Genomic DNA, 26,998 nt, shown 5'->3' with positions numbered 1-26,998 from the left:
ATTGTGGATTTTTCCCATTCAGTAGTACAGAAGCAGTCTTGTTTTTTGTGCTTTAATGCCAAGCTTTAATTTTCAAAAGTAGGGAAGAAGAACCATGGCAATTTGGAAGAGCTAATCAATATGCAAAAGGCCTGAAGCAATTAAAAAACTAATCTTTCTGAAGCAACTCATCCCTCCCACACACACTCTGCAAAAACCAATTCCCCAAACTAATCCTTTTCAGCTTAGCGTACTTGAGCATACTTGAGTCACATTAAAGCCAGTGTATTTCACCAAGATAAAAGCCTCACCAGCGTTTAACAGCACGAGTCTTCTGAACTACAAATTCAGTAGGGAAGATCCTGAAGGGCACTTCTTCAGAAAAGGAGGCATTTCCTGCAAGGTTTTCAGTCCCCTTTGGAGAATGTTATCTTTATCCCCCCACCCAGCTTACAATGCAGTCCTGCCACACACTTACCCTCACCACCTTGGTTAACTGCCTTGGTTTCATGGTGCACTTTTCCTGGTGTCTGATCGTTCTGGATGGCTTCAACGCAGCAATACAATCAATGCTTTTCTTCCAGTGAATTGTCAGTCAGCACTCTCAGTACAATAACCTGAAAGCAAACCAATCATGGGAGATCATGTTATCAGGACCAATATTCAGTTCTGAAGCCTACAGAACAAATTTCTCCATGTCCATTTTCTTAACATCCCTCCAGCCCACCAACTGGAAAGGATTCTTTGTCCTTGTCTAATGAATAACTGGTATCAGATACCAAATAACTTTGATATCACCTCTGCTCTAAACTCCCACCCATCTCCCCCCTCCAGTGGCTACTATGCCCCACCACTCGCTGCCAGAAACTTCTTTTATTGCTTGCTTTCTCTCCAAGTCTCCCTTTCCCTTCCAGCTTCCTGCCTCCTCAGATCCCTTCCTCCCTGTTCTTTGATTCTTTCCACTAAAATCTGACTTGCTGGACTTCATGAAGAATTACAAGCAGACAAGTTCTGGGGGAGGGGGTGGATTCAAGGGAAGGGAGTAATTGAGGCTGCCCAAGTGGGTCAGTAGGAAAGGAAAGCAAACAAAGGCCTATCCTGTGCACAGCAAGGGACCAGGAGGGTGGGGGGTAGGGGTTGCTGGCTGCGGTTACCTGTGGCTTTCCTAGTTACACCTGTCTCTGTGCCTGGAAGCTGCTCACACTTCAAAAAGAACTTCTATGTGTGACTTTACTTCTCAGCCTGGGTAACCAAAGCAACAGCATTATGGTTGCTAAGTGACAGAAGAAAGATTCTTCTCTCCCTTCCCTTTGCCCCCCCCTGTTTAACTCCCCCCTCCACCCACCCAGTAGGCCAGAGTTGACTGGACAGCAGCTCCTCCCATTCAGGATCTTGTCTAGTAAGTACTGCAAAAGGAAGCTGACTCTAACCACTGAAAGTTGTGTTGATACAGTAAAATAGGTTATTAACTCTGGCGATAAGCGACAGCTCCAGGGGATGGCAAGCAAACCCAAAACTTCCAGAAGGAAAACTGAGCTGTGAATACTTGAGCTTAGAGGCCACTGTTCGGGAATGGGCTAAAGATGATGCCAAGTTTTTCCTCTGGAAACAGAAAGGTAGACTGAAATGAGAAGTGATGTGCTGCTGTAGCTGAAAGGGAGCTAGGAATCAGGCCTTCCTCGACTCTCTTTCTCTGTTGTGTCAAAACTCAGGCTCTGCCATGAACTTGCAAAGTGGTCTCAGGCAGGCCACTTCCTCTCAGCCTTAGTCTTCCCCAGCTGCAATAAGGGGATCATATTTACCTTCCAGGGATGCTGTAAGGACTACATCAAGATAATACATGAGACGTTCTTTGTACACCCCCAAAAACCAGAGCACATGCAGATTCTGCATGTGGACAGATGTGGACACATTAGGACAGATTCTGTCCTAATACCATGAGTGCACCTTAACTTGAAAGTTTACAGGAGTTGCACAGGCAGGAACTGACTGCACATGTTCTGCCTCAAAAGGCCATGTGCACTAGAGCAAGTCCTCCTCTCCTTTATTACTTCACATGGTCAGCCCCCTCCACTGCAAAAAAGATTCTGAGGCTTAATTAAGTGCTCAATGACTCCATAAGTGAACAGAGTCCTTATGTAAAAGATCAATCTATGATCATTCTGTGTAAAGCTCAAATATGCATGACAGCCATGTTCAATGCACCTGTAAACATGGTACAATGGGGGTGGGGGGCATTTTAATCATCACCACTGTTTTCATCCCAACTGTCCCCCCTCCATGTGCTATTTTTACTAGAGAAAAACCTTCCATTAACTTTCAATATACAAAAAGAAACAGTGGAAGTAGCAGGGAAAAAATGGGGGGACAGGGAAGTGGCAAAGTGCACTTCGGGGGGGGGCAAAAACGAACTTCATCCCATGGATTTTATTTCTGAAACCAGAAATACACCATTTACAGAAATATTTACAGTGTATTTACAGAAATACACTAATTAACAGTGTATTTAACAATATTGCTTCCATCTTCGGCATCAATGAAAACCCTTGGGGAACATTTCACAACAGCCAAGCTATGATTACCTTTTCACAATGTTTGCATACTGCTGTTCATCAAGACTGCCCAAAGCACCTGATGCTGCAAAATAAATGGAAAGATCCCTTCCCCCACATCCTAAAAGGACTCGCATCCTTAAAGAAGAAAGTCAGAACTAGCGACTTGCCTTGAGAGGTCTGCTCACTCCCTGCTAAATGTAAGAGAACCATCACTTGGAAGGGGTCTCTTTGTTCAATTAGCAGGGGATTATCTAGCTGAGATCTTAATTTGAAAGCATTTGACTACTCAGAAGTAAGTCACATTCGGTTCACCCCCAGAAAGTGTGAATAGGATTGCAGCCTTATTTATATACTGTACATACATATTCTAGGCAGACATTGAAACATTTTGCTTAAACTCTCCAACTCTCCTTTATCTCAAAAGTAAATACCTGTATAAACAGAACCACCGACTGAGGCAGAAGCGGAGATTTTCAACTCCAAACATTCTACTAAACATTTGACTAATTTGCTTTTGTTTCAACTCTTTCTGGTGTTTTTGACATTTCCACTTCCAGAAAACCACTTTGTTTTCTGTGAGTTGCCAACTGATCAGCTTCATTCTGGTTTTTTTCTCACCCTGCAGTGTGGCAAAGTCAGCTTGAGCTTCTGTAAAGATGGGAAGACAGGATAGAAATGTTTTGAATAGGTAAATAAAAGTTTACACCTTCTCCATTTATTCATGTAAAACGTAAATATGTAAGATACATTAAATATATATATAAGTCAATAAAACTGGGGCATCAGACTACATATACTATATACACACACACATACACACGTTTTATTGATATATTAAATGTTTTGATTTTTTCCATTAATTTAAATATTTAATTTTTATATGTAATTGTATGTTTTTAACAGTGCAATCCTGTGCATGTCTACTCACAGATAAGCCCAATGAAGTTCCCTGTTTTATGGGAGCACAAGGCAGCTCGCAAGACTAATGGAGAAGTAAGAATGAGGCTCAAAGTTTATCAATGAACAAGACATGCAAAACAAAGTTGTGCATGTGTGTGTGTCATAGGGCCCAATCCTACCCAACTTTCCAGCACTGATGCAGCCGTGCCAATGGGGCATGTGCTGCGTCCTGCAGTGGGGGGCAGTCACCAAGGCCTCCTCAAGGTAAGAGATCACTTGTTCACTTACCTCAGGGCTGCATTGCAGTTGTATTGGAGCTGGAAAGTTAGATAGGATTGAGCCCATCATCTGGCAGCAGCAGCAGCATTCCAGGTGCAAGCGGGGGCACCAGAATGCAACTCTCTTGCTGTCTTGGGTGTTCGGTGCGGCTTCTAGTGGACCACTGTGAGATACAGCAAGCTGGACTGGATGGGCCCCAGGACTGCCCCAGTGGGGCTCTTTTGATGTTGTTGGCTCAGATGACAGAGATTCATATCCGAACTAAAAATCTGCGAGTCCTACCTGTGCGTGTGCAGGTACGGATGCAGAATTTGTAGCTCTGATTTTATATACACGTTCAGACACACATACGGGGGGGGGGCATGTATGTAGGTCTAGATATACAACACAGGCCTACAAAGAAAAAAAAGAGACACCCTTGCACAGATATTGGATAAACAGGACATGCACTGTGTGGGAAGGCAGGTGAGGCATAGCCTCCCCACTGGAGTCCATCCAAAACACCACTGCCATGTGAGGTGAAGCAAGTGAGGCAGAGCCTCCCCACAGGAGTCCTTTGAAAAGCAGTGCTGCTGTGTGAGGTGAGGCAGAGCCTCCCCACTGGAGTCTCTCCCAACTGGAGTCTCTCAGCGCCACCTGTGAGGTGAGGCAGGTGAGGCAGAGCCTCCCCACAGGAGCGCTCTGAAAAGCAGTGCCACAGTGTGAGGTGAGGGAGGCTCAGGTGAGGCAGGCGAGGCAGGGCCTCCCCACAGGAGCCCTCTGAAAAGCACTGCCACAGTGTGAGGTGAGGGAGGCTCAGGTGAGGCAGGTGAGGCAGAGCCTCCCCACAGGAGCCCTCTGAAAAGCAGTGCCACAGTGTGAGGTGAGGGAGGTTCAGGTGAGGCAGGTGAGGCAGAGCCTCCCCACAGGAGCCCTCTGAACAGCAGTGCCACAGTGTGAGGTGAGGGAGGCTCAGGTGAGGCAGGCGAGGCAGAGCCTCCCCACAGGAGTCCCTCAGAAAGCGCCGCGCGTGAGGGAGGCTCCGCGCGCAGGCTGAGTGTACTCGAGAGAGTCACGCGGCGCCGTTTCCGAAGAGGCCGCTCGCGCGCACTGCTTGGCAGCCCCCGCACAGGCGCAGGAGGGCGGGGCGGCGGGGCGGGGCGGGGCGGGGCTGCAGGAGAAGAGGGCGGGGCCAGGCCAGGCCGGCGGCTCTGGAGGCGAGGACGGAGCAGGCCAGGTAGGAGGGCGGGGGGCGCGCGCGACCGAGGCAGCCTCCCCGCCCACTCGCCCCACAGCCCCGGGCTGCGGCACGGCCGCAGGGAGCCTCCCGCCCCTCCGCCGGACCGCCTCCCGAGCGGCAGGCCAGGCCAGGCCAGGGCGGGAGAGGAAGTGGGGAGGAGGGTGCCAGGGTCCGCCCAGCGCTCCTCCGCACTTCCTCCTCCAGCACGCCCCGGGTGGGCAGCATCTCCCCCAGGCACAGCAGACCTGCCCTGCCCGAGCAGCGCAGCCCGGGGGCGCCCCAGGCCCAGCGCGTGGAGCCCGGGCAGGCCCAGCTCCTGCTCATGTCTTCTCCCTGCACCTCCTCGGCCGGTGCCAGCCCGCGCAGGGGCAGGGCGGGCAGCGTCCCCGGATGGCCTGCTGCCACCCTCACAGGCAGAGGAGCGCAGGTGCGCGTGGCCGCCCACCCCCTCCGCACGCAGCCCTGCTGGGCTCACCCTGGCAGCAGTGCTGCTGCCCCGCCAGTGCCCTGCGTGGTCCAGCACTGGCTGGCAGCAGCTCCCTGGCGTCTCAGGAAAGGGTCTTTGCCAGCCCTGCCTGAGCAACTTCCACACGCAGAGCGGCTGCTCACCCCTCCTCGTTAAGAACCTGCCCCCTTCCTGCCCTGTGCGCAGCAGGCACTGTCGACCCCCATGCTGCATTGTGGAGGACACCTTGCTGCTGCCTGTGGGAGAATTGGTCTCTCTGATCCACGCTGTGCTCCTGAGCAGCTGTGTGGGGTTTGCAGCTCTGGGAACTTCCGGGATCGAGAGTCCTGGCTGAAGGTGGTTGTGGTGACAGTTCTCTCCTGACTGCGTAATATTGTATTGTATTGGCAACCTTCAGTCTCGAAAGACTCTGGTATCGCGCTCTGAAAGGTGGTTCTGGCACAGCGTCTAGTGTGGCTGAAAAGGCCAATCCGGGAGTGACAATCCCTTCCACACCGGGAGCAAGTGCAGTCTGTCCCTGGTCTGTCTCCCTGGCTATGGGCCTTCCTTCTTTGCCTCTTTGCCTCAGACTGTTGGCCAAGTGTCTCTTCAAACTGGGAAAGGCCATGCTGCACAGCCTGCCTCCAAGCGGGCCGCTCAGAGGCCAGGGTTTCCCACTTGTTGAGGTCCATCCCTAAGGCCTTCAGATCCCTCTTGCAGATGTCCTTGTATCGCAGCTGTGGTCTACCTGTAATAGCTGTGGTCTATTATAATATAATATAATAGCTGTGGTCTATAATAGCTGTGGTAGCTGTGGTCTACCTGTACCTGACTGCGTAATAATAGTCATTAAAAGGGCATGGCTTTGCTTGAGGAGAAAAGTCAGGTCCCTGCCCTGAGAGGCTTGCAGTCCGAAAGGCACAAGGAAAGCAACAGAGGATTGCAGGGGAGGGGGCCAGGGTAATGGAGAAAGAGTGTGGTGCTATTCCATGTCTGCGTGCACAGACTGGACTGCAATAAGGGGGAGGGGCCAGTTCCTCTCCTCAGACCACCTTCTGCTTTGGAACTTACAAAGGAGTAGCAAAAGCCTTCCTTTAGCACTGTGGCCATGGCTTATACTTAAGAACATAAGAACAGCGCCACTGGATCAGGCCATAGGCCCATCTAGTCCAGCTTCCTGTATCTCACAGCGGCCCACCAAATGCCCCAGGGAGCACACCAGATAACAAGAGACCTGCAAGGCCTCCTGGGAATTGTAGTTAAGAACACAAGAACAGCCCCACTGGATCAGGCCATAGGCCCATCTAGTCCAGCTTCCTGTATCTCACAGCAGCCCACCAAATGCCCCAGGGAGCACACCAGATAACAAGAAACCTCATCCTGGTGCCCTCCCTTGCATCTGGCATTCTTAGCCCATTTCTAAAATCAGGAGGTTGCACATACACATCGTGGCTTGTAACCCGTAATGGATTTTTCCTCCAGAAACTTTTCCAATCCCCTTTTAAAGGCATCCAGGCCAGACACCATCACCACATCCTGTGGCAAGGAGTTCCACAGACCAACCACATGCTGAGTAAAGAAATATTTTCTTTTGTCTGTCCTAACTCTCCCAACGCTCAATTTTAGTGGATGTCCCCTGGTTCTGGTGTTATGTGAGAGTGTAAAGAGCATCTCCCTATCCACTCTGTCCATCCCCTACATAATTTTGTATGTCTCAATCATGTCCCCCCTCAGGCGTCTCTTTTCTAGGCTGAAGAGGCCCAAACGCCATAGCCTTTCCTCATAAGGAGGTGCCCCAGCCCCGTAATCATCTTAGTCGCTCTCTTTTGCACCTTTTCCATTTCCAGTATATCCTTTTTGAGATGTGGCGACCAGAACTGGACGCAATACTCCAGGTGTGGCCTTACCATCGATTTGTACAACGGCATTATAATATTAGCTGTTTTGTTCTCAATACCTTTCCTAATGATCCCAAGCACAGAATTGGCCTTCTTCACTGCCGCCGCACATTGGGTCAACACTTTCATCGACCTGTCTACCACCACCCCAAGCTCTCTCTCCTGATCTGTCACAGACAGCTCAGAACCCATTAGCCTATATGTGAAGTTTTGATTTTTTTGCCCCAATGTGCATGACTTTACACTTACTTACATTGAAACGCATCTGCCATTTTGCTGCCCATTCTGCCAGTCTGGAGAGATCCTTCTGGAGCTCCTCACAATCATTTCTGGTCTCCACCACTCGGAAAAGTTTGGTGTCGTCTGCAAACTTAGCCACCTCGCTGCTCAACCCTGTCTCCAGGTCATTTATGAAGAGGTTGAAAAGCACCGGTCCCAGGACAGATCCTTGGGGCACACCGATTTTCACCTCGCTCCATTGTGAAAATTGCCCATTGACACCCACTTTCTGTTTCCTGGTCTTCAACCAGTTCTCAATCCATGAGAGGATCTGTCCTCTAATTCCTTGACTGTGGAGTTTTTTCAGTAGCCTTTGGTGAGGGACCATGTCGAACACCTTCTGAAAGTCCAGATATATAATGTCCACGGGTTCTCCCGCATCCACATGCCTGTTGACCTTTTCAAAGAATTCTAAAGGGTTCTTGAGGTAAGACCCTTACAGAAGCCATGCTGAGGCCTGTTCATCTATGTGTTTTGAGATTCTATCTTTGATGAAGCATTCCACCGTCTTACCCGGTATAGATGTTGGGCTGACCGGCCTATAGTTTCCCGGGTCTCCCTTCCTTCCCTTTTTAAAGATCGGTGTAACATTTGCTATCCTCCAATCCTCTGGCACCGTGGCCGTTTTGAGGGACAAGTTGCACATTTTAGTCAAGAGCTCAGCAACTATTCTTCAATTCCTTAATAACTCTTGGGTGGATGCCATCAGGGACCGGTGACTGATTGATCTTTAATTTATCAATGAGGTCTGAAACATCTTCTCTTTCAACCTCTATCTGACTTAATTCCTTGGTCAGGAGGGGCCATTCGGGCAGCGGTACCTGCCCGAGGTCTTCTGCCGTGAAGACAGATGCAAAGAACTCATTTAATTTCTCTGCCATCTCTAAGTCTCCTTTTATCTCCCCTTTCCCTCCCTCACCATCCAGAGGGCCAACCGCTTCTCTGGCGGGTTTCTTGCTTCTAACATATTTGAAGAAGCTTTTATTATTCCCCTTAATGTTGCTGGCCATGCGTTCCTTATAGTCTTGGTTGGCCTCCCATATCACCTGCTTACATTTCTTTTGCCACAGTTTATGTTCCTTTTTATTATCTTCATTAGGGCAAGACTTCCATTTACAGAAGGAAGCTTCCTTGCCCTTCACAGCCTCTCTAACTTGGCTGGTTAGCCATGCGGGCACCCTCCTGGATTTAGTGGAACCCTTCTTTCTTTGCGGTATACACCTCTGCTGGGCCTCTATTACTGTTGTTTTAAGCAGCCTCCATGCACTCTGGAGAGATTGGACTCTTTTTACCTTCCCTTTCAACCTCCTTCTAACCAGCCTCCTCATTGGAGGGAAGTCCGCTCGTCGGAAATCAAGGGTTTTTGTGACAGATTTGCTTGGTATTCTTCCCCTGACATGCATGTCAAAACGGATCGCAGCATGGTCGCTGTTCCCCAATGGCTCCATAACACTGACTTGTTCACATCTGTTTTATCTCCTGTTGGTGGAAAGAAAGGCACCTCAGGCACCCCCTGCCAGTCACAGCAGCACTTGTTCCCTGTCCCAGCAAGAGATTTCCTTTTCAGCCGGACACGGAAAGCCATTGTGCTGCGTGACCCTCATTCGAAAGCGCTGCTTTCCAAGTGTTTGAATAAGAGAGTGTTTTCTTCTGCTGATCTTCCAGTTTCAAACCTGATCTATATTCGTAACCAGTTTGGCTTTTCCTGTTGCTTTGGTGCTCGTTGTCCCACTATACATGTGATCTAATGCGCGAAGAACATTGCCATTTATTTCCTAATGGATCAAATGAGTGTACGGTGCAGCTGTACTAGACTATAACCAAGCCGTGCAGGGTGATGAGACTACTCTTTGATCTGCATTGGCTTCTGTTGTGTGTCCGGGCACAGTCCAATTTTCTGGCTATCACCTACAAAGCCCTCCATGAATACTTGGAAGAGGCATTCCCCTCAGAGAAAGGGAGGGACACACGCATTCCCCAACACACTGGAGAGAATGCCTCTTTTTTTAAAAGGTGTGCATCAAAAGCAAAGTATTTTTCATCTCCTGTTAGAACAGTTGCTTTCCCATGCTTGTGGATTTAATTAATGATTAAGATTGCAATCCTTACTTGGTTTTTGGCCAGTGCAAGTCCCGTGTGCCAGCCCAGGAGTGTCACAAACATGCCATAAAGCATATTTGTGCCTCCTTAAGAGAAGGCTGGGGCCAGCACAAGGATGCACGCTGGCCTCCTTGTGCTGGATCCAAACTGGGGAGGGGTAAGGGTAAGTTTGCACCGGCCCAGGCAGGCAGGTACAGGGGGTTGGTCAGAGTGGCAGGAGGGTGGAATAGAGGCAGGGAGGGGGCGTTTTGGGGCAGGAGATAGATGGACCAGGAGGTGGATTGGGCCCAGGAGGGGGCAGGTTTGGCCTCAGCAGTGCAGGCTGAATCCTAACTTGCACTCCCACCATGATGGACCTTGCAGGAGCCGCTCGGATTTGCACCAGTGATTTCACTGGCACAGATCCAAGTATCCCCACGAGGTGGCTAGTGCACGACAAGGGGTGAGGGGAAAAATATCCCCTTAGTCCAAGTTGCGCTCCAGTTGGCACCTACCTTGCACTGGATACAGTGCAGCCTGCTTGGCCAGCCAATCCAAGTTAGGATTGGGCTGTAATTGTCTAAGCTCCTGTGATTTATCAATTAGGATTTCTTTAATTGTGTCTCAGTGCTCCTGGACATATACAAATACATCCAGGAGCCCAACTGATCAGGTAAATTATTGCTTAGTACAGGATATATTACATTAGCGATAGTTAATATTACCTGACAACAGAAAGATGGTTGCAAATTAAGATCGGTTGCATTTTATGCCTGTGCTGCTGTCTGCACTTTTAACGTATGCGTTTCAGGCTTGTTTTTAATACCTATATAAATATTAAGATTTATGTTTGTAGTTTTTTTTCATTTTATGCCCATTAGAAAATGCCTTTTATCTTCAAGAGCCCAACACACAAACAATAACTACTCTTTTTTCAAGGTTTGGTGGCTAAAAATGCACTCACTTGTCTAAGGAGGTTGAAGACTCCAGTGAATGCTTGACCATGTCCAGCGAAATGAAGGACCTCCAGGGGCGCTGGCAGGCCGTGATGGAAAGCGTTCACAGCAACTCGCATGTGAGTTTTGAATTTTGCCACAATGTCATCATGATGCTTTTTTCCCATTTGGGACGACTGAAATGAGACATGCGGTCCTGCATTTTCACCTCGTGACAAAGCGCTAAGCTTGTATGGCCTCTGGGCAAGTGGATCAGTGACAGCAGCAGCTGGTGCTCCTGTTGTGTCAAATGTTGTGGATCAGTGACAGCAGCAGCTGGTGCTCCTGTTGTGTCAAATGCACTTTCCTGGCACAAGACAGTGAAGAGCTCCCACCTCTGGGGGGAATGTGCTTGGGGGTTATCCCAGATTTCTCCCCAGCCCATTCAGAACTGGGGAGAGACAGTTCAACAGCTTTGTGGTGCTCTAGAAAGGTGCGCTGTTCTTCGTCTGGCTGGAAAGAGCATTATGTGATGCTGTGATGCAGGTGGGGAGAGCACATGAATAATGGAAGACAGCAGTATTTAGCAAAGAAGAAGTTAAAATGGACTTATGGCACCTAGTCAGATAAGTGTTGGCAATGTGGGTCTCTCGGGCTGCAGTCCAATGCACACACCTACCTGAGAGTAAGCCCCACTGATGACAGAGGGGCTTCCTTCTGAGTAAACATGCTTAGGACTGGGCTGCGAGTGCCGATATAATGCACATTGTTTTGAATTATTCAAAGGTTTTTGGGAAGAAATGGAGGAGGTACATTGAAATATCTCAGGTTATGGCTTATTGAAAGATCTAAAGCAATTCTATACACCAGAGGTCAGCAACCTTTTTGTTTAAAGGGGCTGGACGTTCGGCAGTGACATCATCATGTCACAGCCAAATTTCTGGGTTGCTGAGCACCTGGAAGCTGCCCTCATGGAGTTTGACTTGAGAGGTTAACAGTGCAATCCTATGCCTGTCTACTCAGAAGCAAATCCTGTTGTAGTCAATGGAGTTTATTCCCAGGAAAGTGTGTATAGGATTGCAGCCAAAGTCTCTCGCCCAATTTGCTGTGCACTGTGCTGGGAATGGTGGAGCCACCTGCCCAGGACTCCATGAGCCCACCACCAGTCCCCAAATTGGGCAGGCTGGGAGTCTCTTTGGGGTAAGGGAACACGTTCCTTATCCCCTATCAACTCCAGCTTGCCCAGTGGGGCTACTTGGATCTGCACCAGCGAAATCGCTGCCACAAGTCTGACTGGACCTAAACTACCCCCCTGCCCTCCCCTCACTCCGAAACATCCTTTCCCCACCTCCGCTCTAACCCCTCTCACGCTGCCTGGCACGGAAGTTACCGGCCCCTGCAGTCATTCTGCTGGATTCAGTACTGGTGGGATGGTGCAGGCCTTCCCACCAGTGCTCCTTACTGATAAGTCTTCACAAACGTACTTTACAGCACATATGTGATGACTAGTACCAGTGCATTAATTGCTATGCCAGGGCTGGCCCAGATTAGGATTGGGCTGTTAACCTAAATAAATCTCATGAATTTATTCCCAAGTAAGCTTGTATAGGATTGTACTGTAAAGTAATTGTTTTTGGTTATATTGAAGGCATGGTTTTAAAAGACTATCTTGAGTCAGCTATTTATCTCTCAACAGCAGCTAGGATGGTAATTGTTAGCTCTTGGGGGAAAATCCAGTGCCCCAGCAAGACTAGACTGGATAAAGGAAGTGTGAGAAATAGTGATTTGGTTCAGCTTCCATGTGATAAGAAAGCTCATGCAGAACATACAGTGAACAAATTTGTGGGAAAATGGGTTTTCTTTGTATCGTATCAAATCAGTAAGTGCCTTGGTGACATGTACCCACTTAAACTGTGTTTTACTAATTTAATGGACTTGCTCAGTATACTTTTTAAGTGAAAAAATTTGAACAGAAACGGCTGACAGAAGGCAGTGATGAAAGTCACAGTGGATCAAGGTTAAGGCCATTATAAAGAAGAGGCATTAAAAGCAATACAGAATGGAGAACTGAGCAATAAAGAAGGCATTAGAGTCAGTATAACTGGTGATTTTTCACTGCCCACTGAACAGAATTCTGGTGCGACAGGTAACAGGCAGACCCTCTGTACATAGAGGACATTGTTTTTGTTCTGTTCGCAGCAGAGAGGCTCTTGTTCTGAAAGGCCTTGAGAGAGGGTGACCCAGATACTGCTATGCACATAAGATTGTAAGCCATGTAAACAGATATAATTGGTTGAAAGCCTGCCTGTTCTGTGGCCGGTTAATTTAAACCTTAAAATTTAATGGTTTTCCGTGTTGGTTCCGAAGGCACCCGGTGTCATGCTTAATAGGATATCCTTGCTGCATTATTGAAACGTTCTGTTGCAGAACAATAACTTTGACCTCTGCACTGCTCTTCCTTGTGTCTTTCCTTGCAAACCCAAGCTCCATTGCTGATCTTGTCTCCTAGCTTTTGGGGACTGTAATTTGCTTCATGACAGCCACTTCTGCTTTGACACCTGCCTCAGAGGAGCACGTCTTCCATTGACAGGCAGGAAAGGACTTGTAGGACGGCTGGAGAGTCCGACAAGAGGAACCCCCCCAGGCGGGAGGCAGATCTTCTGGTGTGAGTGTGTCTGGGTTTTATTGTATCTGAAGAAAGTCATGGCTAAGCCCTATTGGTTGTCCTTCAGGGTAAAAATCGAATGAATGAATGAAATCAGTGAGAGAAGTGAGTCGAGACTTTCTGTGGATATGATTCCCTGTCTCTTGCTGTCTCTGTAGTTAATATCGCTATTTCCTTCTGAAATAGTTTCACTTCCAAAAACGTCGTGTGTATATTTTAATCAGGATTTTAAAAAACTGAACTAGTTCTCTTTTTCCTCTGATGTATTACAGGTGGTTGCCTTTATGAATTCCCAAGTTGGCCAGTACCTGGACGACCACCCTTTTGTTGCCCTGACCTTGTTGGTCTTCCTTGCCGCATCTGCAGTGCCTATTGCATTCTTTCTGACATTTGTTCTGGCCACGACAGTCATTGCCTGCATCGGGGTGATTGTCATGGAAGGTATCTTGTCAAGGGCTTTGGCCCAATTAAATAATTTTGATCTAGTACAGTGTTTTCCAAACTGTGGGTCACGATCTGATTGCTGGTGGGTCATTAAACTGACAGAGAGCTCACAAGGAAAATGTATTGAGCCCTATGGAAAGTGAAATAAGAGAGAGCGACTAAGATGATTACGGGCCTGGGGCACCTTCCTTATGAGGAAAGGCTACGGCGTTTGGGCCTCTTCAGCCTAGAAAAGAGACGCTTGAGGGGGGACATGATTGAGACATACAAAATTATGCAGGGGATGGACAGAGTGGATAGGGAGATGCTCTTTACACTCTCACATAACACCAGAACCAGGGGACATCCACTAAAATTGAGTGTTGGGAGGGTTAGGACAGACAAAAGAAAATATTTCTTTACTCAGCGTGTGGTCGGTCTGTGGAACTCCTTGCCACAGGATGTGGTGCTGGCGTCTAGCCTAGACGCCTTTAAAAGGGGATTGGACAAGTTTCTGGAGGAAAAATCCATTATGGGGTACAAGCCATGATGTGTATGCGCAACCTCCTGATTTTAGGAATGGGTTAAGTCAGAATGCCAGATGTAGGGGAGAGCACCAGGATGAGGTCTCTTGTTATCTGGTGTGCTCCCTGGGGCATTTGGTGGGCCGCTGTGAGATACAGGAAGCTGGACTAGATGGGCCTCTGGCCTGATCCAGTGGGGCTGTTCTTATGTTCTTAACTACAATTCCCAGGAAGCCTTGCAGGTCTCTTGTTATCTGGTGTGCTCCCTGGGGCATTTGGTGGGCCGCTGTGAGATACAGGAAGCTGGACTAGATGGGCCTATGGCCTGGTCCAGTGGGGCTGTTCTTATGTTCTTATGAAATGGAGCCACATGTATGTGTTTACTTGTGAGTTAGGCAAATGTGCCTTCACTCCTGTTGAAAGCCAGAGAAAGGAACATTCCAGAACACCGGAATGATGTGGATCTGATGAACCTGGAGTTCAGCAAACACTCCAGAAATGCTTGTGTGAGTGTGCACCCCCCCCACCCCCCCAATGAAAACAGAGGCATGAGCAGCTGGTAAAGTGAAACCGTTTTTTGGTCTTGTAAAGCTAGGTGCAGCCCAACAGAGTGTCATTTTAAAAAGTGGGTCCTGGCACTAAAATGTTTTGGGAACCACTGATCTAGTAGTTAGGTTTTAATCCTAATTTAAAGGGTGTATGGTATATCCCAGGGGTGCCCAAACCCCGGCCCTGGGGCCACATGCGACCCTCGAGACCTCTCAATGCGGCCCTCAGGGAGCCCCCAGTCTCCAATGAGCCTCTGGCCCTCTGGAGATTTGTTGGAGCCTGCACTGGCCCGATGCAACTGTTCTCAGCGTGAGGGTGACTGTTCGGCCTCTTGCGTGAGCTATGCGATGAGGGCTTCCTCCACTGCTTGCTGTTTCACATCTGTGATGCAGTAGCAGCAGCAAAGGAAAGGCCAGCCTTGCTTTGTGTAAGGCCTTTTATAGGCCTTGAGCTATTGCAAGACCTTCATTCATTCATAGAAGTTCATCTTTAATATATTCATTTATGTACTTATGTAAATGTATGCAAATTCTAAATGTAAATTAATTCTTTTTTTTCCCTGGCCCCCAACACAGTGTCAGAGAGATGATGTGGCCCTCCTGCCAAAAACTTTGGACAACCCTGGTATATCCCATAAGAACATAAGAACCTAAGAACAGCCCCACTGGATCAGGCCATAGGCCCATCTAGTCCAGCTTCCTGTATCTCACAGCGGCCCACCAAATGCCCCAGGGAGCACACCAGATAACAAGAGACCTCATCCTGGTGCTCTCCCCTACATCTGGCATTCTGACTTAACCCATTCCTAAAATCAGGAGGTTGCGCATACACATCATGGCTTGTACCCCATAATGGATTTTTCCTCCAGAAACTCATCCAATCCCCTTTTAAAGGCGTCTAGGCTAGACGCCAGCACCACATCCTGTGGCAAGGAATTCCACAGACCGACCACGCGCTGAGTAAAGAAATATTTTCTTTTGTCTGTCCTAACCCGCCCAACACTCAATTTTAGTGGATGTCCCCTGGTTCTGGTATCCCACCTTACAATGTCACAGGCTCCAGATGACTTACAATCAAAGCAGTTAATACTAGCCTTGTATGAGCTGTTTCCGTGGGCACGTAGAACTTACTGCTTCTTGCTCTTGGCCAGGCTTCTTGGTATCTGCCGGGAGCATCACCTTACTCTGTGTGCTCGGAGGATTGGGCATGCTGTCCCTAACGGTCTCTGGGGTGCTGAGCATTTGCTATGTGTCCCTCACAACTCTGCTGAACTACTTGCCTGCTCCAAAGTAAGTGAACATGGACTCTTATTGCACGAAACTGCCCCAGTTTTAAGCACCACAGTTAAAGTTGGATGCGATGTGTGGGGGACCCTTTGCCACAGAGCCCCTTAGATGAGGTTGTGTGTCTCCATCCTCACTGTGTTAACTGGTAATCTCTAGTCAAGACCGATGTAAAGGGTTACGTCAGCAATCTTCTCCCCGCACACTGACCTCTATGGTCTGCTCTGGTCTTCTCCTCTTATGATGTCACTTCCAGTTCTGGGAGACCCTTCCAGGTTCTGCAGCTCTGTTTTGGGGGCAACTGTCTGTCATAACGAATTGTTTGTTCCTCTTTCTCAGACAGACAGTTTGTTACTACATGTAGCTGCCCCAAAAACAGAGCCACAGAACCTGGAAGAGTTTTTCAGCAATTTTCAACCATTGTGCACTGTGTTCTCAGGGCACACCTGCAGACCTTTTGCAGCACACCAATGTGCTGCAATGGCACCCTGGTGGGAAATCCCTGGGTTTTGGTGCCACCTGTAGCCTATCCTGATTACTGCTAGAGAATATCTCCCTTTTGGATCCCTTATTCTTTTGTGGCACAGAGGGCTTGGAGGAAGAGTAAGTTCTTTTAATTAGACAGTAAAACCATATCTGTAAGTCACCAGCTGCAATTTTTTTGTGTAACCGGTTTGTTAAAATCTAGTCCTGTTTCTTTGCTGTGGCCAGACTTTAGTGTTGGGAGTTCCCGATCTGAATGGAGTGACAAAGACCCAAACTTAAGCCAGTGTTCCTTAAACATTTCCTTTTGAGTGTCTTGTTTTGGGGCTCTGGCGGCATTCCACTCTCCTGGTCATTCCTGCGGAGCAGATGTCTTCACAAACTTGCTGGTGCTTTGGAAACCTGCCAGTGAAATATACCCAATGCTGAAACTACTTTTCAGAACAAAATGGCATTGCTGCTCCTCTCTCCCCAAGTTAAAGTAAGCAGCATGGTCTGTTTCGGAGTCACTTTGCAGCTGTTTGGGGGCAGGGGCCAAGTGCAGAGCAGAACGATCATGAGGAATGTCCTAGAAATTCTGAGGAAGAGGCATACCAGCCTTTGGGACTTGAATTTCTGGGAGCCATCAAAGCACAAAGCCTAGATCTGAATGTTCTTTCCTCCCCTTTTTTCCTGCTTTGCAGCGTTCAGTCAAAGAATGAAATCGCAAACGGAAGCAGTTCTTTGCCGAGCAACCCTCCTGTTGTGGACACGTCTGCCACTATTAAGAAGATAGAATAAATGGGCCCCGAGCTTGGAATGCCTCCTGGAGAGAGACTTGCAATGCACATTTTGGAGGAGTTGTTACCTGCCAGAAATGACTACCTGTCAGGATGATCAAGGCTGCTTTACTGCATAAGGCACTGTGATCTTTGCTGAGGTTTACTGTGGGGGCTTTAATAAATCCCTCTTCTGGCCAACTTTGTAATGACTGAACTGTTCTTCACCTGTGGTGTCCCATGGAATCCTCCCAGCATGGTGAGTCAGCCCAGTGACTCCAGAAGGCGATTCCCCTCTGTTTATCTCCCTGTATTTCCCATTTAGACCAGTGGCTGTTTCATGTCCAGAGGGGACACTTGTCTGCCGGAGTTAATAGCTTGTTAAACTCAAGAGTTGAAAAGTCTCCCACCTGCCAGGGTACAGCGCTGAATATAGCACTTGTTTTCTGAATGTGGAAAATGCCTTTCAAGCCTTAAAACTTTCTTACCCCTGCTCCAAAGGAGGGCAGAACCTGAATCACATTTAAATACATAGTTGGAAAACCAAGTCGGATGAGGCAGTGTCTCTTTTTAGGGTTGTTTTTCGTAGCTCAAGCACTTGTGAATGTTCTGTGTTCTTAAATTATTTGGAAATGATATCCTTCCTAGGACGTGTGTAGCTTTTTCCCATGGTGTTTGGGGACTTTGTGCCATGCTGGATGGTTAAGCCTTGTGCCTTGTGTTAACCTGTGTTTGAAATATCTATATTTTGGGTCAGGTGTTTTCATACTTTGAATTCTTTAAAAAAAAAAAAAAAGCTTTTGTGTTGCGTTTGCTTAACTGGCAGTGCCTTTGCCTGATGTGTTTTGTCACTAAACAGCTTCTTGTTTATCTGAGCCATCTCTGCCTTCTTTCTGTGTTTCTTGGGGGCCATTCATGCCAGTCCCTTTGCCACAAGTATTGGAGAGTGACATGCACAAATATGCAATTTCCTGTAAAACAAAAACAAAAAACCATGTGCTGCAGCACATTGGTGTGCCGTGAATGGTTCACAGGTGTGCCATAGGAGTTTGGGGGAGGGTCGTTTATTAGTAGGGCCATTGAGGGCTGTGTGAGCCCCCCACCACCACCAGCAATGCAGTGTGCCTTGTCAATTGTCAAAAAACTGATGGTGTGCCCTGAAAATTTTAGCGCCTTGTCAGTGTGGCGTGAGATGAAAAAGGCTGAATATCACTGGTCCAGGAGATGTTTCTGTTAGTGCCTGGAAAGGGAGAGAGAGGACATGCCTGGTGACAGACTTGGGGGGGGGGTCACACAGGAGCCCAACATGTTCTGGGGCTTTCTGCCAAGGTCTTCAGCAACCTGGCACGAGCCATAATGCCAAGCTGATGCCACTGAAAGCCAAGCCATTCACCAGTGGAAGGAATTCCATAACCAGTGCCTCCACTAAAACAGCCTTGCCTTGTGTCACCACCCAGATCTCAGGTGGTGAGACATATAGAGCACAGCTTCTGAGGAAGACCTGTGCAGGAGGGTTTTTGAAAGAGGAGGTGACAGAAGGAGAATGGCTCACCATACGTCCAGCACAAGACAGAGGCTGTTCAATCTTCTGTTCAATCCTGAGCCAAACCTTTGTTCCAAATGTCTGTGGCATTTGGCAGGTGCTCTCCAGGGCTGCAAGGAACAGTCTTTACCAGACATACCAGGAGACATTGGGATTGAACCCTTTACTTGAAAAACTGCTGCTCGTCTGCAGTCGGGCAAGAGCAGCCTGGGCCCTTCTGAGTAATGGCATTGCTCAGTCCTTGTGGAAGAAGGAAACCTGTCAGCCCAAATCCAGCTGTGTTTTATTCCCTTTGCGTTCAGTGAAAGTCTGTATGCTGGTGGATCCTGTGACCTGAATTTGTCACTAATTGGCTGTTCTGTTTGCTTTCCTGAAAGGGGAAACCAGAGCCCATAGCTGCAAAATCACCACGTTGCTCAAACCGATGGGTTTTTTTTTCCTAGCTGCCTCATTAGGAACTGGGAAGAATGCTGCTCATTTAGGACTGCGTAAGAAGGAGAGCCTCTAGCCAAGCCCTTTGGCCTGTGCTTCCTGCGGAGGAGGTTCCATCCATTCCTGACACCTCTTTAAAAGGAACTATGTGAGGCTGGGGTCAGGCCTTCCTGGGACTGCCACTGGCAGTCAGAATGCTTGCTATCCCGCCCTGGATCAGCCAGTGATCGCAGATGGCAGAGGTCTTCAGCAGAGGATTGGGACCGTGGCAGTGCTTCTGCTGCCACCATTTTGTGCAGAAGTGAAGGCCTGTACAGTCTGATCAGTAACCAGGGCTGCAGTCCCCAGAATTCCTTGCCCCCTGCCCCATAGCCTGGTCAAAGCTTTTATATTGCAGCTTGCCTTATGGGCATGTGTCTTATTGGCATGTACGTCTTTCCAGCCCCAAACCTACCCCTTGTGTTCGTGTTGTCCAGGGAACCTGGTCCCCTGGGTTGGAAGCCACAAGGGTGGGGAGGTGTGAGCAATCACAGGCCCTGGAGAAAAGTGGTGCAGTCGCATATTTTGGCCTTGGAGTGAGTGCAGTATTTGGTTCCCAGGATTTCCTTTGTGCAAAGAGATCCCAACCTCGACCCCTTGAGTTAACTGCTCAGAAATAAAGTGCTTCCCCCTTTCCGGTTTTGCTGTCAGAAGGATGACAAGCCTTGTGAGCTCGTAATCCCATAAAGCTGTGAGTTCAAGGAGTGGGAGGGGGAATGCACCCTTTTGTACCCATATGACCTGGTGGCAAGTGGGTGTGGAAGGACTGCACTTTCGTATCAGAGCAGGCTGCCTTGGGTCGGCGAGAGGCAGCCTCATTCGGGTTTCCTGTCTCAGGTCAGGTCTCCCCTTTCCAGCACCAGGATGAATGACTCCGAGTTCCAGCCGAGCCGAGTTTCCATCTCCCAGGCTACGGGGACACTTTTTGCCAGCCTGCAAAGGTGTGGTGCCGACAATAGCTCAGCTCGCTCACTGCTGCTGCTCTCTGCTGTGTGCACTGGCTTTGTCCTCGGGGTGGTGCAGACTTATTTATTTTGAGCAGCTGGTTTATCGCACAGCCAGGCAGCAGGAGCAGGGGAAATCAGCATTTTTTTTCTTTGGGCTTTGGAAGAGCACAGCTTGGAGAACAGCAGCCTCTCGTGGGATCCTCCAGGAAGCCGGCATCCCTCCAGCCTGCCACCCACAGGAAAACAGTGACACGATGGCCACTTTCAAGCCCTGACAGCATCCAGGGACAGCCAAAGGATGGATTTCCAGGTGAACCACTCCCTGTGCATGGACAACTGCAGCCCAAACACCTCCATGACGGGGCAAAACTTTTCCCACAGTGGTAAGTGCAGCCAAGGGGGAGGCATTCAAGCAGCCTGGGGCGGCATCCAGGGGTGTGGATGTGGAACTTTCTCAGGGCTCCAGGCATTGGGGAGGTGACAGGGGCAGACCCAGCAAGATCATGCCTTGATGAGACGCAGCGTTCGCTTCTCTGCATGTGAAAAAGGATCTCTCCCTGCTGAATCTTCCGTCAGTCTGAGAGAGCGTGATAGCAGCACACATTCCTGCATGGACATCAGGCTATGTTCTTCTGCAACGTCTTTCAGTTTCAGATAAATATCCTTGCTGAGGGAATGTGCAGGATTTGTCTCTAGGTGCATGCAGGCAAACATGGCTAGATGGCAACAGTACTAGTCCTGCCTAGAGGGTTCTGTAGGTGTATTTACAGCAAATAGGAACGAGAGCATTACAACTAGAAAGGAGGTTATGGCTCAGTATTAGAGCCCAGGCCTGGCACACACACAGTCCAGGGTTCAATCCCCAGCACTGCCTCACTGAGAAAGATGTGTTATCCAAAGCCCTGGAGGTGGCTACCCCAGTGTAGACAGCCCTAGGGCTCAGGCAGCTGCCCTTGCATGAAAATGTTTGGGTACCCCCAGAAGGAAGTGTCTCCTGCAGGCACATTTCTTCAACAACATATACACCCATGTGGGGAGTCAGGTCAGTAAGCCTGCCTATGTGTGTTGCACAGTGTATTTCACAGGAAATGTATATTTGGAGGCTTCTGTGTACATTTCTCTGTGTGTGTGAAATGCGTTGTTTTCGTAATGAACATGAGTGCCACGGAGATGTTTCAGTAGATCAAGGCAAGGAGGCTGTCCTCGCTCCAGAGCCTTTCCCCGTAGAGGTAATACAATTGTCACACAAGCAACCCGTCCTCTCAGCACTCAAAGCCAAAAGTGCACACAGCCACGCATTTGCTGCTGGTGCTTCTCTGAAGCTCCTCCTGGAAGGCGCATAACTGCAGCCCCCTGCACCAGATTCCTTGCTTACCCAACACATGGGGAAGAAACTCATCTCAGCCCTCCCCATATCAGAGGTGGCTGGTATGGACGGAGAAGGAGTGCCCTTCTCCTTTAGGGGAGCCGGCCACAAGAACTGTGCCAAGGTCCTCACAGGAGTAACCTGGATCAAAGGTGGAAACTATTGGCAACCCTGGCCAGGGGGTTGTTTTGAGCTGTGCCTGCTGTTGGCTCCAGTTTTTGGTTGTGTGCCCCCCCAGCTACCCCCTCCCCTTGGTGCCCAGCCGGGGGCAACCGCTGGATGCAAGGGTTCCTTCATGCTGCCAACCCCAGCTGCAGGGACAGTGGAGAGGGAGGAGGTCTTCCCATCTGATGCCCAGTTCCTGGTTAACTTTCCCAGCTGCGGAGTCTTACCAGAAGGTAGTGGCAGGGGTGGGAAGGCAGCCAAAGTGCACTGCCCTCTTTCTTCTCCAGGAGCTGGTCCACCATTACTGGATGTCCCAGTCCCTGCTCAGTGTCAGGCCCTGGAGGAGACAGAGGATGACCTGCTGCTCCCTCACAGTGCAACCCCGTGGGCCCTTGTTCACCAGTCGGGGGTGCGCAAGCAGCAGCTGGCCCTCCGGCCAAAAGATAGCAAGGACAGAGACGCTGATAGAGACATTGGGGTGTCTGAGTGTGCAGAGCACCTCACGCATATGATGCAGTACAATCACCTGCAAGGCTGAGAGGCACTGTTATCCCCATCTTGCAGCTGGGAAGACTGTGGCTGGGAGAGAGAATGGCTGGCAGGAGGCCTCGTCCTGAGTTCCCAAGGGAAACAAAATTCCCATTTCCAGTTTTTACGCACAGCCCTGCACGCTTCGAGTCAGAGGCAGGCCCCGTTGCGTCCAGTGGTTTACTCCCGGGAACGTGTGCCTGGCCTTGCGCACCAGGCTGCAGCAATTCCACACGTCCTGCCTCCTTGTTCCAGGACCAAACAGTTTTTTGCAGGGCGAACTGGGGTCTGACCAACATGGGCTCCTAGTCACTTCTGGCTTTGCTCTTTCCCACAGGCGAGGTTGGCCCCAGGGGCTACTCAGCCTTCATCATGCCAACCCTCTTTGGCGCCATCTGCCTCTTGGGGATTGTTGGCAACAGCCTGGCGATCTGCACGGTCTTTAAGAAATCGAGCCCCAGCAGCAGCGTCCCCGACATCTTCATCATCAACCTCTCCATGGTGGACCTGCTCTTCCTCCTGGGGATGCCCTTCCTCATCCACCAGCTCCTGGGCAACGGGGCCTGGCAGTTTGGAGGGACCATGTGCACCATCATCACCGCCCTGGATGCCAACAGCCAGTTCACCAGCACCTACATCCTCACTGCCATGTCCATCGACCGCTACCTGGCCACTGTCTACCCTTTCACCTCCAGCCGCTTCCGCAAGCCCTCGGTCGCCATCCTGGCCATCTGCGTACTCTGGGCTCTGTCGTTCCTCAGCATCACCCCGGTGTGGATGTACGCACAGCTCATCCCCCTTTCTGGCGGCCTCCTGGGCTGCGGGATTAGCCTGCCGGATCCTCTACGGGACATCTACTGGTACACGCTGTACCAGTTCTTCCTGGCTTTTGCCATCCCCTTCGCCCTCATCACAGCGGCCTACCGAAGGATTCTGCTGAGAATGGCCAGGTCCTCACAAGCCCTCACTGGCCAGCGGTGCATCCGACTGCGGACGAAGCGGGTAACGCGCATCGCCATTGCCATCTGCCTGGCCTTCTTCGTCTGCTGGGCCCCCTTTCACGTGCTCCAGCTAGTCCAGCTGGCCATGCCCCAGCCCACCCTGTCGTTCTACTATGCCTACAATGTGGCCATCAGCATGGGCTATGCCAACAGCTGCCTGAACCCCTTCATTTACATCTTGCTTGGGCAGAACTTCCGTAAGAGGCTGGTCGTCTCCGTCAGGCCTGCCCCCGTGGGAGAGGACACATCCCACCACCCGATCAAAAGTGCGCGGGGAGAACCCAGTGAAGCAGGGCAGCCCCTGCTGCACTTGGTCTCTGTCTCCAGCAGGCAGGGACAGGGAAGGTGACTGAAGGTGTAGCTGTATCCAGTCCAGAACTCGGTCTCTGGCGAGCCTAGCAAAGGACATGCTGGTCCTCCGGAATCCTCCATGGAACTGCTGGTTCGGAGCACGGTGGTGCGTCCTTTGGAGGAGGATCTTTGGTTCCTCTGGTCTGCGGTTCTTTCCAGGGTCTGGAAGACAAATTGATGAGCAGGAAGAAGACCAGACAAGGACACCCACCTGAAGAGCCCAAAGCGGAAATCAAAACAAGTCAGAGTCCTGTGCCAACGGAAAGGCCAAAACTATTATTTTAGCATGACTGTTTGTGAACTGAGTCCACCCCGTCGCTTGCTTGGCGTGGAATCCTCAGCTGACGTCTAGCTGTCCATCCAGATCAGCACAGAGGCTTTTTAAGGCACAATTCCAAGAAGACGTGCAACTGGCCTGAGCTTGTACCTACCTTAAAAGTATAAAGGGAAGGGCAGTGACAAGTCACAATTGAGAATAACAAACTCGTGGGACTGAGAAGTTAACCTGGAAGTGACATCATCCATTTAGGCTTCAAGCCTCAGCCAGATCCGCCAAAGGACCATTACGCAGCACCTCCTGCTGTTACTTGGCATAGCAAACATCCCAGCTGGGAAGCCAAAGCAGCAGGCAGGCTTGGGCCCTTCTCCACCCACACAGCCCTCCCCCCTTCCCAGCATCCCATCTTCCCGCCTGTTCGGGGCAAAGCACCTGCCTCTCTCCCACCAGGAGCCCGCCCTGCCCTGCCCTGCCCAGCAGTTCTGCACCCCTATTTTCAGTGGTGGCTGAGCTGGGTGCTGTGTGACCCCCCTGAACCTGGCTAGCCCTTCAGACATGGCTGAAGAGCAACTGGATGCTGTGCCTTTGTCTGTTCCTATGGAAGAATGAAAAAGGAGTCAGGGTTCAACAATGGGGGGGCGTCAAAATGTTCCAACTGTCCCCATTTTTTCTCTTCTCCGACCCTTGCCCAGGGGAATCACCTCTTTCTGTTTGCGGTGGGAAAACGCCTTGTCAGAATGTTGATGGTGTGAACTGCTGGAGTTATTGATCTCCTTCAGAGTTTGGCTTATTCCCCAGAATCTCTAGAAGTTGGATGTCTGAGTGGGTAATGGGGGCATCTTGTCTCTTGCACTCATCCGTGTTTGTGCGGTTATGTGAGCACCACATCGTGATGGGCCCTAGTTTGACAGGGGAAGAGGTGCTAACCTGTTGAGGAAGCCACCAGTCCATGCTGCAGAGGCATCTGACACAGGCCCGGCTCTGGGACTGATCCTGCCGAAGACTGAGCCTTTCCCTGAGTAAGACTCTGCTTGGACATTCGTCCATGTTTTACTTTTGTCCTTGCTCTGGTCCCGAACCAGATGGAAGTGCAAAGTCCTGCTGTATTAAGGGCCTGACTCCAGGTCAGGGTTCTCCCTAGGGAAGGGGTGAAGTCTGGGAGGGGAAATCAGATCAAGGAGGTACTGAATGGTTCCCCTGGATTCCAGTCACTGGGTCATCCCTTGGTTTGAAGAGCCTGGTTGTGTCTGCTTTTGCTCCATCATGATCAGTATATTTCCTTGTGTTGCTGGATACAATACGTCCTTGTGTGTGTGGATGGGCTACATGCTGTATTGTACAGTGTTCAAGAAAAACTTAAATAAACATCATAGTTTAAAGCAGCCATTTTCAATCTTTTTTTTTTCTCGTGGCACACTGACAAGGCACTTCCTCTCTTCCATTGTCCTCACAACAACCCTGTGCTGTAGGAGAGTGACTGGCCCAAGGTTACCCAGGAAGTGGAGATTGGAACCTGGATCTTGCAGGTCTCAGTCCACCTCTGGACCACGACACTGTCCTGGCTCTCATTGTTATCATTATTGACCAAGCAGCAGATTACTGCATTCAGGATCTTTAAACCAACTGAAAAGAAATTGCTCTCCAATTACCATTAGTTGGAGAGCAAAGCCAAAAATTTCCCCTACAAAACACCCCATCAGCTTGTAGCAAAAATAAATCTATCTAAATTGACAGTCTGCATCAAATCCAGCTCAGAATTACATGCAGACACCTCCTGTTTTATGGACTTGTGAGCTTACGTGGTGCATTTGCAAACACTTAATATTTTTTAACATGAAATAAGACCAAAGGTCAACACAGCAGGAACTCTCTCGTCTTTACTGCTGCTTTTTAGAGGGGAAGAAGCGCACGGCTGCCCAGTAACAACTAAACTAAAACCCGAGATTTCTGCCGTGTTTCCCTGCAGCTGCCAAGGCCTGCAGGGGGGCTTTGCAGTCCAGCGCCTTGGCTCAGAATGCAAGCTTCTTTGCTTACTGGTCAAAGGGAAAGATGCTCCAACAAAGGCAGCAACCCAAGATAATGGCTACAGCATCAAGATGACACAACAGCCTTGTTCAGAGGCTGAGGTATCTCCAAAGCCTCTGGGTGTTAGAAGGGTCCAAGACTGGGCAAAAAAATGGCCAAAAAAAAAAAATTAGGAAGGAAGAAGAGGAAATCTGAAGGAGAGGCAAGTGGTGGGCTGGACGGCCCCTGACACTCTAGCCCACCACTCTCTACTCCTTCACAGTTCTGTCTCCCTCTTCCTTTCCCAGCCCAGGGATGGGAGGAGCAGAGGCCACTCATCACCAGGTAAGGGCGGGCAGCGTTTGGCACCCTGCCTCAGGTACCAGGAGTTCTCATGCTGGCACACCCTAACCCAGGGGTGCTCACACTTTTTTGGCTCGAGAGCTACTTTGAAACCCAGCAAGGCCCGGAGATCTACCAGACTTTTTTTTACAATGTTCGCGCCATCATAACATATAACATTTATGTGTACAATGTATGTTGGTGCTTAATGAGGTGGTGGGGAGGGGCTCCCTGATCCATCCTTCCCCCCATCACCAGAATGGACATGCGCCCCGCCAGAGAGCAGGTCATGCTGCTTGCAGTTTCCCCATCTGAGACAGACACACGTGACTCTTCCTTGAAGTTCTTCCTTAATGAGCCTCTGCTCTTTGATGTGCCTGCAGAGCTCTCTTCTTCACTGCAGAAGGGAAGGCAGAGAGAATGTGAGCAGAGAAAGAGAACCTGCTTCCATCGACACTCCATCTCCGACCGGCTATTCACCTCAAGGCCACGGCGAATGCTCTCCGCACCTCGAGTCAGTGAGAATCGCTGTGAACGCTGAGTCACAGGCAACCCCCTTTCTGTGTGGCAAGTTCTGCCTTCATTAGGCAGATGCCTGGAGCAAAGGTGAGGGTCATGCCCTCCTTGCTGCTTTAAAAAAAAGTCATCTAAGCCTGGCTGAGTCAAGGAGTTGAAATGAGCAAGGGCAGTGAACTCCTGCTTTACGGCTCTGGCAGGCAGCATCCGGGGAGCCGGCCCATCCATGAGGCT

At 49.8% G+C, this 26,998-nt stretch overlaps 3 protein-coding genes across 3 annotated transcripts in view; 2 read left to right on the top strand and 1 right to left on the bottom strand.

Annotated features, from left to right (window-relative positions):
- The window catches only part of DNAH3 (dynein axonemal heavy chain 3), a 74,914-nt gene extending 74,406 nt beyond the window's left edge, over positions 1 to 508 (bottom strand). The window contains exon 1 of the mRNA XM_066609476.1: positions 458 to 508. Within this exon, the coding sequence (XP_066465573.1) occupies positions 458 to 490 (33 nt within the window). The 5' untranslated portion in view covers positions 491 to 508. The remainder of the gene's footprint in view (positions 1 to 457) is intronic.
- A 4,358-nt stretch (positions 509 to 4,866) lies between these two features.
- Positions 4,867 to 18,128, top strand: LDAF1 (lipid droplet assembly factor 1). The gene is made up of 5 exons (XM_066640871.1): positions 4,867 to 4,929; positions 10,573 to 10,708; positions 13,506 to 13,674; positions 15,880 to 16,018; positions 17,179 to 18,128. Exons 2-5 carry the CDS (start codon positions 10,637 to 10,639, stop codon positions 17,273 to 17,275), a joined length of 477 nt encoding a protein of 158 aa, XP_066496968.1. The 5' UTR covers positions 4,867 to 4,929; positions 10,573 to 10,636; the 3' UTR covers positions 17,276 to 18,128.
- Positions 18,129 to 20,512: 2,384 nt separating this feature from the next.
- On the top strand, positions 20,513 to 26,789 carry LOC136663921 (melanin-concentrating hormone receptor 1-like). Its single transcript, XM_066640888.1, has 4 exons — positions 20,513 to 20,597; positions 22,611 to 23,619; positions 25,869 to 26,028; positions 26,652 to 26,789. Exons 1-4 carry the CDS (start codon positions 20,513 to 20,515, stop codon positions 26,787 to 26,789), a joined length of 1,392 nt encoding a protein of 463 aa, XP_066496985.1.
- Positions 26,790 to 26,998: the final 209 nt, after the last annotated feature.

Source organism: Tiliqua scincoides, chromosome 13 (assembly GCF_035046505.1).
Source record: "Tiliqua scincoides isolate rTilSci1 chromosome 13, rTilSci1.hap2, whole genome shotgun sequence".
NCBI lineage: Eukaryota > Metazoa > Chordata > Lepidosauria > Squamata > Scincidae > Tiliqua > Tiliqua scincoides.
This window is presented reverse-complemented; position numbering and strand designations above follow the sequence as displayed.